At 40.3% G+C, this 18,876-nt stretch overlaps 2 protein-coding genes across 2 annotated transcripts; one reads left to right on the forward strand and one right to left on the reverse strand.

Moving 5' to 3' along the window:
- Positions 1-5,230: 5,230 nt before the first annotated feature.
- Positions 5,231-9,006, reverse strand: LOC306976737 (uncharacterized protein). Its single transcript, XM_079574790.1, has 4 exons — positions 8,741-9,006; positions 7,090-7,633; positions 5,755-5,859; positions 5,231-5,663 (listed from the first exon to the last, which is right to left on the reverse strand). Exons 2-4 carry the CDS (start codon positions 7,431-7,433, stop codon positions 5,618-5,620), a joined length of 495 nt encoding a protein of 164 aa, XP_079430916.1. The 5' UTR covers positions 7,434-7,633; positions 8,741-9,006; the 3' UTR covers positions 5,231-5,617.
- Positions 9,007-10,275: 1,269 nt separating this feature from the next.
- On the forward strand, positions 10,276-15,528 carry cep63 (centrosomal protein 63; the record flags this gene model as incomplete). The annotated part of the gene is made up of 14 exons (XM_079575452.1): positions 10,276-10,439; positions 11,105-11,282; positions 11,378-11,473; positions 11,601-11,717; positions 11,796-11,909; positions 12,093-12,263; positions 12,330-12,475; positions 12,778-12,921; positions 13,236-13,338; positions 13,423-13,620; positions 13,739-13,825; positions 13,907-14,064; positions 14,940-15,213; positions 15,334-15,528. The coding sequence occupies exons 1-14, from the start codon at positions 10,405-10,407 to the stop codon at positions 15,526-15,528; spliced, it is 2,016 nt and encodes a 671-aa protein (XP_079431578.1). The 5' UTR covers positions 10,276-10,404.
- Positions 15,529-18,876: the final 3,348 nt, after the last annotated feature.

The raw sequence follows: 18,876 nt of genomic DNA on the forward strand, positions 1-18,876 counted from the left end.
TTATCAATTTTTGGTCATTTTTTTGTGACATTTTTGTGACATTTTTGCCACTTTTTCATCAATTTTCCGTCATTTTTTTGTCAATGTTTTCTCACTTTTTTGTCACATTTCCATCATTGTTTTCGTCTCAGTTTTTTTTGCTATTTTCACAGCTTTTTTCCAGAAGCTTTTGGACTGGGGTAAAGCCAAACTGGAGAAAATGTGCTCGGTTCAGGTGGGAGTTAAGGGGTTGAGTGCTACCATATTATCTTGGTAATAGGCTGCAAATGCACTGTCCTCCATTACCTGGATAGTTAGTTGCCTTGTTATGACTAAAGTGAAGTTCTACCAAAATGCTCAGACACATTTAAGCTTTGTTATAAGCTTGGACAAAGCATGGATTCAAATTGGACCAAAATCAAAGCCAAACCACGACAAAGGCAGGTCAAAACTAGGGCTGTTTAAAGTACATGTGACACATTGGACATCATTTTTGCTAAAACATAAGTTAACACAATTATATTCAAGATTATGCTATAGATTGTACCCAGCTTTCTTTAGTTTGGCCATTTTTGTGATGTTTCTCGTTTCACTTCCTTATTGGACACTGACAGGAAGTGACATAGAAGAAGGTAAACAATTTTAGGTCAATGGGAAATGAGTCAGACTTCTATGTCACTTCCTGTCAGCAGCTTCAAAATTCAAATAAAAATGACTTTTCTGCCCAACATGTCTTCATTAATATGGCTGCTTCACTGAAATAAAATGATAATTATGCAACTGATGAACTTGCAACTGATGTTATCCATCTAAGTCATATTTTCAAAAGCATTAACACCACATTTTTCTAGAAAGAGTCAACTTAATATCCTTCTGGGTGAAAATACAAAGCCATATAAGTATGACATTTATAATTAATATGTTGTCCTGTCAGGGATAAAGCTTTGTCCAGCCACTATGAAGAGTGTAGATCTTAACCTGCTTCAGACTTGCTGTTTTTAAACCCGGTTCATGCATGATAAAGTCCAAGTTTTTGCATGTTTAGTATTGAGTCTTGGTTAGGGTGACCAGATTTTCCACATTAAAAACCGGGACAAAAGTAGGAATTTGTGGGGGATCCAAATTGCGACTTTGCATGTTGTTTGTAGAAGTATCATGTAATTAAATAAACCGATTTGTGTTGAGGCGATCGACTTTCGCGCTTTCTACTCGGTCCAGTCATTATGGAAACTTTCTGTTTGACCCACACATGGCTGATAGTCATGAGGTTTCAAGTCAAAACGTTGCTTTGGGCATGGCTCCAATAAATAACTGGGACACTTTGGACAAAGTTTTTGTGTAAAACTGGGACAAATCACTGGATGCACTCACGGGGACATTGGACAGATTGCTCAAAACTGGGACTGTCCTGGGTAAACTGGGACATCTGGTCACCCTAGTCTTGGTAGTACTTCAAAAGAGATGATTTAGTGCTTGCTGTATAAAGTTTCACTTGCATAGACTAAACCCAGCAATTTGCAGTTCATTCATATTTTCCCACTAAGGTTAATGAAAAAAGAACAGTTGATTAAAGTATTCCCAGTCTCTGTCATGAGTGCTGCGTTCTTGTGTGGCTTCATTGGCCTTTATTGGTGCTGCTAATTATAAACACTTAAGCAGCAGACACAATGTCAAAGGAATGCACTAGACTAGACAGAGCCACGTTACTGGTCACTGATGTGGAAACCTCTTGCACCACAGTCTGGCCATCAGTTGGGAACTTCCTCCAGACTTGAGCTCACCGCATGAATGAACACGCGGCCCACAATTACATTTAGGAATGCAACAGCACTTAGAGGAATGGTCAAATTTAAGATCTACAGCGCCCAGGTCTGGTACAAGGACAGAAAAGTGACGACAAAACCACCTGCTTCACCTCTAACTCAAGAAAATTAAACTTCTACAATGTCATTCTCCCTTCCTCTAACTCAAACACTGCAGAAATTTTTCGATGGCATATAGCCAGGAAAGTTCAGCACCGTGGCTTAAAAAAAGTAGTCAATCAGACGAACAACCAAACGGGCCCTTGACTTTTGAACATAGGGTGTTGGTGTTGGTCGTGGTTTTCGATCTTAATCCCAGTCATTTGTAGCAACACGTCTACGATACAAGTAATGCACCTATTGCGAAAGCGAAACTGGCATTTTATGGTTTTCTCAAACCTGTTTTTGTGGGATCTAAATTACACAATTGTTTCCAATAGGAGGCCTAATTATTTGAAGATTTTGGCAGTAATATACCACATGTTATACTAAATATGTGACAGGGCTAAAGCTACATGTGGAAGTTTCATGGTTTGTATCAAGCGATTCTCACACATTTTACACAAAGTACTTCCTAATAAATCAATAGGCATTTGGCAAAAAAATAGTCCGAAGGTATATTGGTTAACACTTTATTGTACACTTGAAACATTACCTGCTAAATTTAGTACAATGTGTAACAATATGTAATAACTTCTGGGTTATGGACCTATGATTTACATACATGAGGGAATAATATGTATTAGTTTGGAGGTACATAATGTAATAAAACCCTAACTCTAACCCTGACCTGCCAATGGAAATGTGAAAGTGCCTCTTAGAAACAAGACCTTTACTGTCCAGGGCACTAAACTGTGGAACTTAATTGTCTCTGAAGCTGAAAACAGGTCCAATCATTTTTGTGTGATATCAGAATTAATTATACTGTAAATTTATTTTGTGTGTGCATTTGAAAAGCCCTTCCAGGCACGGGCACATCTTGTGATCGGAGGGTCGGCGGTTCGAATGCTGCAGGTGCACACTGTCGTTGTGTCCTTGGGCAAGACACTTCACCCACCTTGCCCCCAGTGTCTGCGTACACTGGTGTGTGAACGAGAGAGGGAATGGGTGACTGGTTCCTTGATGTAAAGCGCTTTGATGACCTAGGGCAGGTAGAAAGGCGCTTTATAAATGTGACCATTTACATGTTGATTGTTCACACTTGTCCCTATCAAATTAATTAATAAAAACCCTAGTCTTATTACATTATATACACCCAAATTACTAATACACATTATCCCATTGTGTACTACATAGGTACAAGTTATTACAGATTGTTAGAAAGCAGATTACATTGCACTAAATTTAGTTAGGAACAACACATTAAAGTGTAACTGTATATTGTCCCAAAGGTGGATAATAACGCAATATAAAATAATTTCAAGACTGGACAAACACAGATCAGGACCTGGACCACAGATACAACACAACACACTAAATCAAATCTACACCATTCCCTCAGGTTTATTGCAACACTCTTGGCATTATGTCATGGGAACTAATTTTGTGCAAAGAAAACAAGGTATTTGGCGGTTGAGAGGAGTCTTCCTGTCCCAACGGGTCCTGCCCCAAACCAGTGTGTCGACTAACGGACTTGAAACACCAGGCAACTGTCATTATACACACACAGATTCTTTGTGGTACATCGTTAATTCTTTATAAAGCTTTTTCTTCCAATTGTATTATTATTTTGAAGCAGCAATATCTATTTGTTGAAGCAATTAAAACACCCATTTTTCAAGAGCAAGGGTGACCTTAATACAACTGGGACGTCCCATCTAAGAACCCAGTATAAACCCAGCTTATCTCTTTTCATTTACTGCCACACGTCTGATTCTTTCTGCCCCCCGTCTCTCTGATATATGACCATATGGTGACACAATACAACCCACCGAAAGTGACGAAGACTATTTTAATATTTCGAGTTGTGGAAGATCTGCCAGATGCTCGGTGGAGCTCGCTGAATGCCGTTTTTAATCCGCTTTCACGCCCGAGCGACTCTTTTGTGACACTGTTTGTTCTGTATCTCGGACACAAAAGTGATACATTTGCATTATGACATTCAGACGTCTGCCGGAGCATTCACTGATTTCACTGAGCACATGTCGCCAGTGTGATTAACACTGTCAGGTGGATAAACTACTTTTACTCAGTCAGCTGTTGTTTGCATAATGAGAGGATAATGATATGTTGTATTTGAAAGATGCAGCAGTTTCTGTAAAATTCAATGTATTTAATTAAGCACTATCTAGACTTCTGTAGCTGTGAGACTCGTGTTTAGGTCATCATATAAAAATACATTTTGATCTTGCTATTGGAACATTTTGCAGTTTGATGTAGTATTAGAGCAGTACAGTAGTAGTATTCAGTAGTTTCTAAAGTGGGAGTCACAGAACACCTTTTTTTTTAATTGAAAAAAGCATATTTTAGTGAAATTAAGTCAAATATCAAAATACAGTCTCCAACCTAACAGATTTGAAATGTCTGACATCTTAATTATAAATGCTAATAACGTTTTACAGAGGGGGGTCCTGAGCTGTTGGTAGAGTAATTTTGGCTCACTCATTTGGCTTCTGTTGTCCTGCTGTGACATAATCTCCATACCCACAATACAGTGTTACTGTAATTGTTGCCTTTTAATTGTCACATTGTTGATGTTTTAACCTCTCAACCTCCCATACCTTAACCAAGTGCATTTCCTCCGGTTCGGCTTTACCCAAATCTAAGCTAAGACCTACAAAACTCATCTCAACTGATTTTTTTCCTCGTGTTGTTTTACGTTGTTGTCACTTTTTCTTTTACATTTTTTCATTGCTTTTTTGTTGCGTTTTCGTCATATATTATTGTCACTTTCCAGTCCCTTTTTTGCCACTCTTTTGTGGCTTTTTTGTCACGTTTTTGACACTGTTTTCTTGCATTTTCATCCTCTTTTTCGTCTCTTTTTCAACACTTCTTTCAAGAAGCTTTTAGATTTGGGTAATGCCACACTGGGGAAAATGTGCTTGGTTCACGCGGGGGTTAAGAGGTTAAACCAATTTCATTGTTAATATTCTTGTGATAAGGTAACCAGGGCATATCCATATTATTTTCTCTGATTGAAGTAGTTTCAAAAACATGGGTGTAACAGCAGTAGTTATAATAGTAATCCTTTCAACAATAAAAACTAAAGTATTGCTGATTTTATTACTTTTACTGTACAAATAGAGTATGAGCTGGTTTGCATGGCCGTTTGCATAAAATATCTGCTTTGTACTGGGTGGAACAGCTATTCAAATTCTTGGTTGTTTGCTAACAATAGGCAGATAGGTTTAGATAAAGGTGTGCACAGTTGTGGTGTTGTAAGATGTAGGATATTGGTTACAAAATGTGTCTCTTTACCTCATTGTAACATGTAACTTTTGGTTGTTCAAGCACTTGCAGTCAATGATCTTTAGACAGGTGTGAAGAAAAATACCTTTATTAAATACTGTACCAGCTGGTTATTATAAATAGGGAGAGTAATAATTACAGTTCATTTGTGAGCGTCCTCGGGAGGCCATCTGTGGTCTGGGGTGTCGCCTCCTGAACCAAATCCCAACACAGCAGCTGGGAGAATTAAGCCCAGAATAAATAATGGGGGAAACCTTTGGCTGGGAACAATGGCGTCTGCTGACAGCTTTACAAATGGACTGTCCCGTCCAACGGCCACGAGACCTGCTCCGCTGCTCCTCAATGCTGACTCAGGACGTCCCGAGACTGACGCAAAAGCACATTTAAAAAACAACAACAAATGACCCTGAAAAAGTAACCGAAAGGCGTCAAAAAGTATCCTCTGTAGAAAGCCGGCGCCAGGATTTCATCTCCCTGCCAACGTGAGAATGGACAAAAGAACACATTAGTTTTACAGATTTATGACAGACTTCCTGGTGTTGTTGAGGAGCAGGTGTGAACTTACACGTTGCTGCCAGGTAGAATCCGCTCTCGGTGCTGCTTCGTCAAACTGAAGCGTCTGAAAAAGGCCGGGAATTTCAGCTTTGTCCTTGAGGATCTGGGAGACAGGCTGAGGAAGAAAAGAGTGAAGGGAATAGTTGAGTTGAGCATTGATAAATTAGAAGTGGTTTATGCTGTGCCACTGATTTACTGATGTTTGACAGGTTTATCAATAGCTCTGTCATGCAAACAAAAGATCAAATTAAAGATACTTTTATCACTGAGGCTAATGCCAGCAAGTGCTTCTTCAGAGTTGGGCCAAAAAATTCCATTCACTGTCTTATAATACAGTATAAAAGTTCATTATAAAACACTCATCACTAATCAATCAATCCTTTTCAACACATATACCACAGTTTGAAGATTACTGGTTGATAATACATATATCATTATCTATACGAGCTTAAAGTGCATACAGTTGTTAATATTAGCAATCAAGAATGGGGGTCTGGCTCGATTTTTTGTCCTGGTTCCAACAGATTTACATTATTACAGTGTTTTTTAACGTCCCTTAATTACAAAAGCGACTGTCCATCCATACGCAGTTGTTTTTGCTAAATGGGAAACAGCTAAAACAGTTCCTTTTTCAGTCCTGTGTAAGTTGTGTCACATCCTGTTATTGGCCCAAGTTTAGTTCTGTCTTCACTTGCTTTTAGTTCCTGATTCAAACCATTTTGAGTTCGTGAAAGATGGAAATGCCAAACATTCTCAATGGTGGTGGTTGCAAAAGGTTAGAACTGCAACATTAATTATTCAAACCACATCTTTTTGAATAATTTATTGGGGAAAGTGGCAATAACTTTGGCCCAAACTCCTGTCTTTCCTGACCCCAGTTGCATTGTTACTCATTGTTACTCATTGTTTATCTAAGTGGAGCACAAGATACTGTCAAATCATGGTTATTATTGCAATCTGCATCTAAGCCTTATTTTGTTTCTGATTTACTAGTCCTGTTTTGAAATAAAATTTAAAAAATGCTTAAAATGTGTATAATATTGCAATAATATACAAGATACTTATTCATCACTATTGCAATTGTTTATTGTTGTGAAGCAGCTCTACTTCAAAGTCATTCATTCGGTTTTTACTCAGTTTACAGCAGCTATGACATGTTTCTTGTGTTTGTGGAAAAAGCTCTGAAGTTTAGGCAACACTCAGAGGTCAGGGGTCGGCGGCTAAATTTGTCATGAGGTCAAAAGCGTACAGTCCCGGTGGCAGGTTTCAAAGCCACTTGTATGGACACTATCAACACAAGAGCAAGAAATAGGAGCTGGCATGTTCATGTAGTGTTTAGACCCACCACGAAGACTCTCGTTTGGCCTGCGCTGACCCCACCAAGTCCCCGTCCCGTTTAAGCCGGTCCTGCCTTCGACTTTCTTCCTCGTCTTCGTCGTCTTCTACTATGTGGTCCCAGAGCCTGCTGTCGACCCACAGCGCCCCCTGGAGACCGAGGCCGCGCCCCACACAGGTGACCCGGCGGCAGAGCGGGCAGCACACGGTGAGCAGGCCGCCCCGGGACTGAGAGAGCGTCTGCAAACAGGGCTGGCAGAAAGTGTGTCGGCAGTGGAGCAGACGAGGGATGCGCTCCGAACGGGTGTAAGGCAAGAGGCACACGCTGCATTCGGTGTCCTCACACAGGACCATGGTGCAAACGGGCCGGTGCAACAAGGAGTCCCAAAGAAGAAGAGTAATAACAGCACAATGAATAGAGCCAATAAGATGGGATAAGGATGTGTCCCAGTCGTCCTAAATCGTCTGTCCAGCACAGGATGATGCTGAGAAGGGATGGTTACAGGAAATGGCAGTCCAAGTTCTCAGCCCGAGGTACCACAGTTTGCTCCTTGCTAAAAGATTAACAAAACAAAACACAGTTAATGTCCATGTCAAATGCAGTGGTTCTCAATCTTTTCACATCATCTATCACCAGAAACAACTATAGAAGTATCAGTAGTTCTATATAACAGGATCCAACCATGTCGAACTTGAGCTGAAACAGGTTTAAAATGTAACTAATTATGACAGAGTAGTTCAAAAGTATGATATGCATGAATAAAATATACTTTAAAGTAAACACAGGCTAGACCTGCAGAACAGCCTGAGTGGCAAGTGAAGCAACCACAGTTTGAGAATCACAGGTGTACGTTACACAAACTTTAATTTAATTTAATAGTTTTATGTTTATGTTTATGTTTCTATGTTTACACACAGACAGCAGCAGCAGCTGTTACTAAAAGGGCTTAACAGAACAAGACAAGCAATGATTGCATGGCCTCAATTCATTTTTCACTTGTCTCCGCCTCCCATTAATCTTCATCCGTAACAATGTGGATTAAACATATCCAAAGCAGGTATTGTTACAGTGAAAACAATAAGTAAGGCATAAATACACTAATAGTATTATGAAAGTACACAATTACTAATGAAATTATACATGTCTACAATCACATAAATAACACAAATGCCCAGAATTGCACTGATGTGAAGCCAATAGAAGTTGTCTAACAGAAAACCAAGCCAATCTATCAAACTAAACGAATGTCGTGCTCTTGAAATATGGGTGCTGTAAATGGGAGCAGAGGAAACACTGATCAATAGATCAATATTTTAGTCCTAAACTTTAGATTAACTGTATTGATCTACAAGGAAGATTAGCTCGCAGTCACAATGGCTCTGTTGTAAAAGCAAGAGTAAGTAGAAAACTTACTTTGCAAACAATACAGAAACATTTGAAAAGAGAAATATAATGCAACAAATCTGAAAACTACACAAAACAATGGAGTACAGTGATATGATTTGTACTTACTTTGTTGATACGCAAAAAAAATGGTGTAAATAATAGCACAATAAATACACTTACTCAAAAAGGCATGTGAAGATACTCATTAAATCTAGTTTTGATTTATTTACATTGCATAAATCTACACAAAGTTGATCAAATGCCGTTTACTTACAAAGCTGGAGGTGTTCCCGGAGCAGAGTTATTGCTTTTCAGACCTGTTTCCAGCCGGCTCTGCTCCTCCAGGGCTGTTCCTCCAGTGAATGGTCGGAGGAGAGCCGCTCGTCTGCCTCCTGTCAGGGCCGAGTCTTGCACTATGTCCTAGGGGGGGGCGGGACAAATCGATGCGCCCGTAACCCCACAGCCCACCCCGCAAAAAAAACACACAAGGCGCGCACAACAGCTGGAGAGCCGCGCGCGGAGACGCTCTTTGTTCAGGGTTTGGCAGAGGGCAGGTGGAGAAATGGGCGTGGGAAGTTTGGGATTAAAAGACAGGAGGACGCGCGCGCGGTGTGAGTCGGTTTGGTATCGATTTATGTGTGAACGTGAGCCACAAAATGAGTGGAGCGTTTAAAGGCGAGTGTATCTTTTCCTCACACATCAAAATGAAAGCTATCAAAGGTGCGGGAGAGAAAAGATTGGGCTCGTCCGGGATTTGAACCCGGGACCTCTCGCACCCAAAGCGAGAATCATACCCCTAGACCAACGAGCCACACTTTCATACAGTCGTAGTTGATTTTTTGACATTGAAGCTTGCTGTAAGACGCACATTACGTTATACAGGAAATGTCTTAGAGAGGTAACGTCGGCTCGCTTTAAAATGTCAAAGTGAGCTGTGTTGTTGGTCAAACAAGGAGACTCTGGCTGTGGGTTTCTATTGTATGTATTTTATCAATTGAAGCAATGGAGTAAAATTGTCGAAAAGCGCGACACGCAAAGTCATATAAAGGAAACGGCGACAACCCCACCAAAAAAAAGACGTGTTAGTTGTCGCAAAAAAGTGGGCTCGTCCGGGATTTGAACCCGGGACCTCTCGCACCCGAAGCGAGAATCATACCCCTAGACCAACGAGCCACGTGTTCAGACTGACTGACTCCAGATAACAAAAACGTTAGCATGGGGCACGTAACGTCACTTTTGCGCGAGGAACTTCGAATAAAGTGATGCTTATACACACATATTTGGGAAAAAAACCTCGCATCTCCCTCTATTTTATAAACCACACAACCGGCTAGTGGTTAGTAGTCGTTTTTCGGTGCATACAATGTCGCACGTTTCTCGATACCACGACTTAACCTGGCTTCAATTGGTGTAACATACCTGCTGCATGTGTAAGTTTATCCTTTTTATACATTGGCGGGATAGCATGGTCTATATATCTTTTATTTTGTGCAATAAAAAAGATCGTTAGCTTGTTTTGGAGCGGTCCTCCTCCTCATCTGAGCCAAAGCCGCCGCTTCCCCAGCGACGCACGACGTGATGAGGTCACCAATGTGGGAGGAGTTACCGCCACAAATCAGGAAGTGTAAAATGAATGTGAGCGTTGTTTTGTTTTCAAGTTGGTTACCCGTCATATTTCAAATGAATTAGCTGAAATAAGATGAATTACCTTTTTGTTTTGTTACAGGGGAGACATAGCCGCATACTCGTTCATACACAAATCGAAAAAATAATAATTAATTCTTTACTTTCACTCAACTCTCCTCTTGCTCAAACGTTGCCTCTCTAAAACTGGGAGAGATTTATTGATCAGCTTATCAGAGTTTTTGTAACTATCTACTGTTTTTGTATTCAAGATCTTTATTGGTCTTAAGAGGTGATACTGATGATCATTGGGAGATGGAGAACTTGGGATCACAAAACCCTGATTTGAGGTATGTGTTATTCAGTTAGATCATAGCCTTATTTAATAGCGTTTTATTTATTTCCATGACAATTTTGCTAAGGCTAAATGGTAAGAAAGAAAGCGGTAGAGCTGGTAGGAACAAGTATATAAACGAAGAATGGTGTTGCTATTACGCAGGTAGGGAAGTAGTACTAGTAGCCTATACAAAATTATGACCTCTATAAACTTAATGATGATGATGATATGACAAAGGCGGGTAGTATTAGTTCCATTTACTCAAGTACATGTACTTCTTTAGTAAGTTTTTTAGAGTCGTTTTATCACACAGTAGTTTTTATGTTTACTAATGTGATATTGAAGTATTTGTACTCCTACTTTATTTCCACAGGGAGCAAGTTTTGTTTCTCATAATTTATATCACTACTGAAACATAAATCAAACTTTTTAGGCTCAAACAGTTACTCAGTACTCGCACTACTCAAGTAACTTTATTTTTACTCCCACTTAAGTAATTATTTGAGTCACTACTTTTTACTTCTGCTTGAGTAAAATTGTTTAAAAGTGATGTTGCTTTTAATTGAGTAAATGTTTTGGTTAGAAAAGTAGTACAGTTTGAAGCAATGTTCTTGCATTTATCAGCTTGTGTTTGTGTCTTCATGATATCTTTAACAACTCAACTTTCCTGTTTCTCAGCCTGGTGCTGTCGTCCTGTGAGCCCGAGCTGCAGGAGTTGATGAGGCAGATTGACATTATGATCAGCCAGCAGAGGGATAAGTGGGAGGCCGAGATCCGGACCTTTCAAGTCCAGCTGAAGATCGCCCAGGAGGAGCTGGCCACCTGCAAGGAGCTCCTACAGAGGAAGGAGCTGGAGGTGTGTGCATAGTGAATGTTATCATACTTTTCTGAATCATCTATGGGAAAAAGAAACATGATATGAATAAATATGTCGTGCCCTTTTTGTTGCAGACCGCTTTACTTCAAAAGCAGCAAGAATCCTCAAAGACGGACCGGAAGGAACTTATTTCAAAGTATGAGCAACAACTGCAAAAAGTCTGTGAAGAGGTAATGCAAATTATATACCATTTATTTGAACATACATAACTGAACAAACTGTTTATTGATTACAATACTTACAAATCCCTGAATATTAAGTAGAGGACGTATTAAAAGCCGTATTATTTTCTTGCAGTTAAATAAGCTGAAGAAAAGTTACCAGAAGCTTCAGCGCAAACATATGAAGCAGGACGGCACTGGAGCAAAAGATTCAGACCATTCACAAAATTCTAGATTCAAAGAAAAGATTGAGGTACCTGATCTTTTCTTCTGATGTTGTCCAATGTGCTACAAAATCAGTGGGATTTACTGTTTACATGTATTTGTGTAGGAACTCCAGCGGCGCTCCGCTGACTGGGAACAGCAGTGTATTCAATACCAAAAACAACTCACTACAGTGGAGACACAGAACAAGAGCCTCACTCAGGAGAACTCTCTCTTGAAAGTAAGACATCTGTTGTTTTTTGTTTAATTAATAAAGTATGTGTTATTTATTCAGTTCAGTGAGCCATCCAACAGGTCATACATTGTTCAGGTTCACTGTAATAAAAGATGATTGTGTTTGTGTCAACCTGTTGCTTTTCCTTTTATCAATCAATAGAAAATAATTTGTTTTAAATGTGTTTAGTCTCAGCTGTCGCTGTCGAAAGAGCGAGAGCACAAAGACTGTTGTTCACAAGTGCAGTGCCTTCACACTCAACTGGAGAAAGCTCAGGACAGACTCCATTCTCAAGAACTGGAGCTGGAACGACTGCGCCCCCTAGAGGTGTGGCTGGGACAGTACCAGAGAGAACAGAAGGTGAGGATCAGTGCTACAGATATTGATGCCAAGCGAAGAGAAACTAAATTTGTTTTGTTTTCTCAGTTACATGCAGTGGACAGAGATGAACTCCATGCAACAACGGACTCCCAGGATTCCTTTGTGAGACGCACCAGTTTAGAGCGGCAGAGGCTTCGGAATGAAGCCACAAGACTCAATCAGCTGCTTCAGGCAAAAGATCAAGTCATACGGTCAGGATTTGTGTATTTGTGTTTCATGTACTACACAAGTGTACTACTCTAATTGCTAGTGTAGTGGTACATGAATGATACTCAAGGGGGCACTGTATATCTTTACAACTGAGGCAGTGAGGGGATGTTGTGATAAGAATATCCAAATGTTGTTGAAGTTTTTTCCCTTTTACACAAGAGGACATTATCTTAAAATGCATCTCTACATACATTTGATAAATAATTGAACAATTTGTTCTTTATAAAGAAAACATTGATATACATACATAATTTAAATATTGTGATAAATGAAATGTGTCCAGGTCTCTGGAGGACTGTCTGGCGGCTCATGGCAGCGCTGGCGTGCAGAGCATCAGGTTGGATTTAGAGAAAACCACGGCCAAACTGCAATCTGCCCAGACCAGTGAGACAGAGCTACAGACTGAGCTGTCATCTCTCAGAGAGAAGTGAGAACGTTTAACTATGTTCATGTTGTTGTGTGTTGTTACACTATAGTAAGCTAAGAGAAATAATCAGACTAAAGTAAAGTTAAATGGCATACAGTACATTGATTGTACAAATCAACAGGTCTTTTGGACCATTATTTTTCCGTCAGTCCCCAATTTTACATGAGTAAAGAAATATATCTTTTTGCTTCCAAATAGATGTATAATAGTATGTTTGCATACATTACTTGAGTCAAATTAGTGAAATATTGCCTTTGTCTTCAATAACTCAGGTTTTTAATGAAGTATGTCTTAACTGTTTATCAATCCTTTAGGCATGAGCTGATGAGCAAACAGAGAGAGGACCAGTCAAAGACAGAGCAAGAACTGAAGACTATTAAAGCTGAATATGAGTCATGCACGGCTGAAATGAAGAAGGTACATACAACATTTTATTTATGAATATTGTGTGAATGGTTTTAGGTGAGTCACTTTCACACAACTGTCCTCTCGTACGTGCAGCTGAGGGAGGAGCTGCAGCGAGCCCAGCAGTCACACAGTGGGGAGGTGCAGTGCATGAGGCAAGAGGTGTCCAAACTGACCTCTGACCTGCACCACAGGGACCGCACCATCTCGTCCCACAGCGGCGCCCTCAGCAGCATCACCGAGCAGCTCAGAGGAGAGCAGCAGCGCTCACAGCAGAGGAGCAACGAGCTCAAAGTACGTCAACACTGGCATTATGTTTTAGTATAGTATGAGCTAGAATGACACAAACAAGTCCCTGTATTTACTCATTCATATGATTGCCATTGTTTGAGTCTCATTCTAACTTTCTCAGATGACTCAGGCTCAACTGGACTTTCTGAAAGAAGAGAACCAGCATTTGAAAAGTCTGCTTCAACACCAGGATTCTCTTTCACCCAAAGTTAGTTCCTTAACTGTGGACAACTACTTTCAATAGAATGTGAGTGCGAGTTATTTTTTCTGGGATTTTTCATGTCTTCAGAGAGGAGGCCCTTCCCTCGCAGCGCTGCGGGACAGTCACACCTCGTCCGTGAACGATCTGGAGCAGGAGAATCTGCAACTGACACTCGAGCAGGTGCAGAGTCGACTTGGTGCTTCCAGCTCAAAGAGTCGAGAAAAACTACAAACCTCTGTCCAACGGTAATGTTAAAATAGCTAGAAATTGCCATTATTGAAAGCCCTCATTGTAGAAGCAGCTTACGTGTAGAACATTTTAAAGGAATATTTCAGGATTTTTGACATAGGGCCTCATTTACTAGTTAAGAGTGTTGTTGATTTCTGGATATACATTTTTTTTTTAATTCATACAGTTTGTGGGTGCTAGGCTAGTGCATGTCTATGGTAACAAGTAGCCTGCATTAAAAACAGTCTGACCCAAGCACAGTGCACCTGAGGCAAATCACTTATAACACCAGACTACCGATATAAATTTCTGTGTTAACAATATAATGTTGTAAATATAACCATTTTCATTTAAAAGAACTCATATCTGAGCAGCATCAGCTTCCTGGTTGTAGCTACGCAGCGGCGGAGTGATCTGCTCGGTTACCGGATCTACAGTAGTTTGTTTACCTGAAGTGGCATTACTACACGTGGAATTCACAGAGGAGCTTTCTACAAATCAGATATGGCAACGTTTGGAGGACGACCCCATGATTTTGAAGAGGTTTTTAATGCAGGCTACTAGTTACCATAGACATGCGCTAGCTTAGCAGTAGCCTAGCACCACTAAACTCTTCAAATGTCAGGACTGCATGAATTTAAAAATATATATATCTCCAGAAATCAACAACACTCTGGATAACTAGGAAATGAGGCCCTATGTCAAAAATCCTGAAATATCCCTTTAAGTTTTTCTTTCATCAGTGACATCACAAAGTACATAACAAAAGAAAAACATAGAATGCAATAAATGGATAATTTTGCAGGTGCAATTTTGTGGATGTAATGCTTAATTAAAAGTCTGCTACATACTGTACATAGGGATCATGACCCTGCAATGATTATGTCTGCAGGGACCACACGGACCCAAGGAATGTCCGAGACCAAGGCAGCAGCTCCAGCCACGAGGGGGAGATCCAGAGGCTGTTCCAACAACTGCAGGTCAAACCCCGTCTCTCCCCGGGACCGTCCCAAAGCGGCTCTGAGAACAGCAGGGGGCAGTCTCCCGCTCTGTCCACATCCAGCTCCAGCTCTGAACTGAACGTGGGCCGCAGGAGCTCAGCCTCTTGTGACTCCGTACCTGAGGGCTCCACACATTCAAAAACAAGGGAGAAGGGCACAGGAGCAGTAAGTTACCAACAAAGTGATACAATATGGGATGGGAATGTTGCAGTTTTACTTTCCAACTTTAACTTAACACGTAGGGAAGAGAAATGGGAATTCACTCTTGCTGTTTCCTTCTCCCAGGAGTCGCTGCCCCCCTCTCCCTCTGGTGGGACAGTGTCTCGGTTCCTGGAGGAGGAAAGCCTGAGGTCCAGAGAGCTCCTGCAGAAGCTGGACTATCACATCCATAACATGACGGAGAACAACACCAAGACTGTGTCAAAGTACCTGCCCAGTGACACAGTGACACAGAGAGACGAGGGTGGGATGAGCACCTAGTTATACTCGTGACGTAAAGAGATGAACATTTGGACATTTTTATTATGGAGGACATGTTTTAACAGTCAAAGAACTTTGCATTATTCTGTATTTTCACACTGAACCCAATGTTTGAAACATAAACAATAAACAATACAACTTTGATATTGCTACATATTTGGTTATTGCCACAGTTAATTTAATCATCCAAAGTTGATATAAGAAAAAATGCCAAATTAAGACCTTTGATAAGTATAAAAAAGTCTTAAAGGGATTTTCTAAGGTATTCATTTTTGTTTTTGCATTGTCTTTTTACTTTTATCCATAAAATTGACAGCAAAATTATTATATATTGTCATCATTTTTTCCCCTTTGTGTGCACTTCTGCCATGTGCGGTGTGACTTAGCCTGCTTGAAGTTGCTCCTCCGTGTCTGCTGACCACCATTCCATACCCCTAAACAAGTCGGTCAAAATAGAGAAAGTGTCAGTTTGCCGGTTCCTGGCTAGAACTTCAACTTCTAGCCATTTAAAACCTTTGTTGAAGCAGCTTAAAGGGGCTAGATGCAAGTTAGCCATTGTATACTCACTACTGCCACCTCAGGTCATACTTGTAACTGCAGCTTCTATATTAAGCTCGTGCATGACGGCAATTCAGAACACCTTTTTGAGTGACAGTGCAGGATTTTAGAGGCTGTTGTGGTGAACTGGTCTGGGCTCATTTTACACATTTGGACATTGTTGGAACATGTAGGGGGAGGAAAATACATAATTTGGACATTTTTAAACTCCGAATAGTCCCTTTAAAGAAGCCTTGAAACCTTAAAGGGACAAAGGCTTTAAAACCAGTGTTTTTTGGATAAATGTCTGCTTTTACCATATACTAAAGGACAAAAAAAATGTATTCCAATAACAGAAAATTAACAAATCAAGGATAGCTCCTAAGGCATTATGGTTGGCCGTTATTTATTCTCTTTATTTATTCTCATTGTTTTTTGTAGCTACAGCTGCCTTGAAAATGCAGGCCCCTTTAACTACCACCCCTCACTCCATCCATCCATCCATCCATCCATCCATCCATCCATCACAAATTTACCCAATAAAGGAGGTGTTAAGCTCAAAACCATAAGCTGCTACGCATTGAAGCTATGTGTGAATATTGCTGTTTTGGTGAGAGGAAGCTTCTGATGGGAGTGGTGAAACATCCTCAACTCAGATAACCCAGTCCAGTTTATAACTCTGAAATCCTTCACTACAATGGAAAACGTCTGAGAGCTTACACAGGCATGCTGGGATTAGTGTTCCAGTTATAAGACAAAACGCTTTACATGAGTCACTGCGATTAACATTGCCAAGCTTTTGCATTATTTTTAGTTAAAGTAAACACAGATAACATGTGTAGCAAATATAATATATAGCCTCTGAGATCTCCTGTTGTGGAAAAATGGGATGAATCAGATCTCATTGGTCAAACTCCGGTCCAGAATACATCACCTGGAAAAGATGTGCCACATACCAAATGCATTTCAGGCCTTTAAATGGAAAACAGCTACTTAAAAACATTCAGATGTGCATTTTTGGGGAATTACGTTTTGGTTTTGGGCACTGGGAAGAAATGATGGTTCCAATTATTCTGAAAAGCTGGCAAAAATGCTGTTCATCCTGGACTTTGAGGCATACCAGAAACGGGGTCTTAGTTTGTGGCCAAAACGAGGATTGTTGAGAGTGAAAATGGACAAAACACAATCGTGAAAATGCACTCTCTGTGTGGAATGTAAACCAGATGTGAAGTGTTGATAAATTTCTAATAGTGGACGTTTGCCAGTGCCTGTCTGCTCAGCTACTTGTTTTCTCTGCTCGCACACTAAACGGATCAACTTATGCACCAATAAATCATAAAAACTTAACTGTAGATTTAACTAAAGTGAGGTGTTCATATAATAAATCTATGGCAACCCATGTTCATCAATGCCAAAAATCAGCACGAATCCTAAAAAACATTGCTTTTACATTGTTAAGGTTTGCCAGACTTAAACTCAGGTCGAACGGTATTGAAATACTCGGGATTCTTTACAGTGACTTGGCCGAGAGCTGGTGACATGAGTGACCCGAGCCGAGAGACGCTATTTGTTGCTTTGGTGTGAAACTGTCACTAGCGTCTAAGACAGGCATGTGTGTGGAAAATGTGCGACTAAACTAAGCCTGTCACAAAATCTAACATTCCATGTATTGAGCCGGGTTTATCACAGTAAACAATATTATTAAAGGAACAGGCCACCGTTTTTTCATACTGAGATATGTTCTTACCTGAGCTCAGACGAGTGGATGCGTACCTGTCTGGTCTTTGTGCGTGCCCTCAGTCACGCAAAACGACCAAAGATGTTGTTGCATTTGGCCTCTCCCAACATATCCCTATGGTTCCAAACGAGGGTGAACTTGGAAGCTACAACACTCTTCCACGGGCACAAAGACCAGACTGGTACGTATCAACTCGTCTAAGCTCAGGTAAGAACATATTTCAGTATGGAAAAACGGTGGCCTGTTCCAACTAACTCAAAAACTTGAAGGAACACGCCACAATATCTCTATGTTGAGATATTACCTGACAAGTTGATATGTACATGTCTGGTCTTTGTGCGACTTTGTGCACACAAAAAGACCAAAGATGTTGTTGAAGTTAAAAGTGACCAAGCTCTTCCACGTTTCCCCTATTTAAATACGGTTACGTGAGTAGTTTTATGATCCAAGTATAGTAGTATCAAACTATTTTCTAAACAGAAAAAGTGAATATATTACTGCGATATCGAAGTGCTGCTAAAGTGTTATTACGCCTCACAATATCGTGCTGCGGTAACGCACGAGCTTGGTCGCTTCTAACTTCCCCCTGTTTGGCCCCATAGAGGAGAGGAGGAGAGGCTACAGGCTAAACAACATCTTTGGTCTTTTTGCGTGACTGAGCTCACGTGTAAAGGTACGCAGCAACTCGTCTTAGCTCAGGTGAGAACATATCTCAGTATGAAAAAACAGTGGCCTGTTCCTTTAATAATATTGTTTACTGTGATAAACCAGGCTCTTTGGATTCCCTCAGCAATCCTGACTCCAAGACTCCATAAAGACCAGAAAGTTTGTGGTTTGTGGAGTACATTGCAGTAATAAGATCATTTAATAAGATTTAACTTTTGCTATTTGCTAATTGTGACAATTTTAACAGGAAACACGATTATGTTATCAATGATCTAGCAGCTAAATGTACTAAACCATCCCATACATGAACCTTAATAAGAAGGTCACATCAACTTAAGGTGTTTATGTGCATACCAAGAAGACGTTAAATTCCTTTCAAAACCCATTACTTCCCTCACATCTTTTTA

Source organism: Gobius niger (assembly GCF_951799975.1).
Source record: "Gobius niger genome assembly, chromosome: 17".
Lineage (NCBI taxonomy): Eukaryota > Metazoa > Chordata > Actinopteri > Gobiiformes > Gobiidae > Gobius > Gobius niger.

Coding starts and splice junctions, on each gene's coding strand:
- LOC306976737 (XM_079574790.1), bottom strand. CDS start 7,433: ATGGTCCTGTGTGAGGACACCGAATGCAGCGTGTGCCTCTTGCCTTAC. Junction 5,860..7,089: donor GCCAAACGAGAGTCTTCGTG/GTGGGTCTAAAC, acceptor TTTCTTCCTCAG/CCTGTCTCCCAGATCCTCAA. Junction 5,664..5,754: donor ATTCTACCTGGCAGCAACGT/GTAAGTTCACAC, acceptor TCACGTTGGCAG/GGAGATGAAATCCTGGCGCC.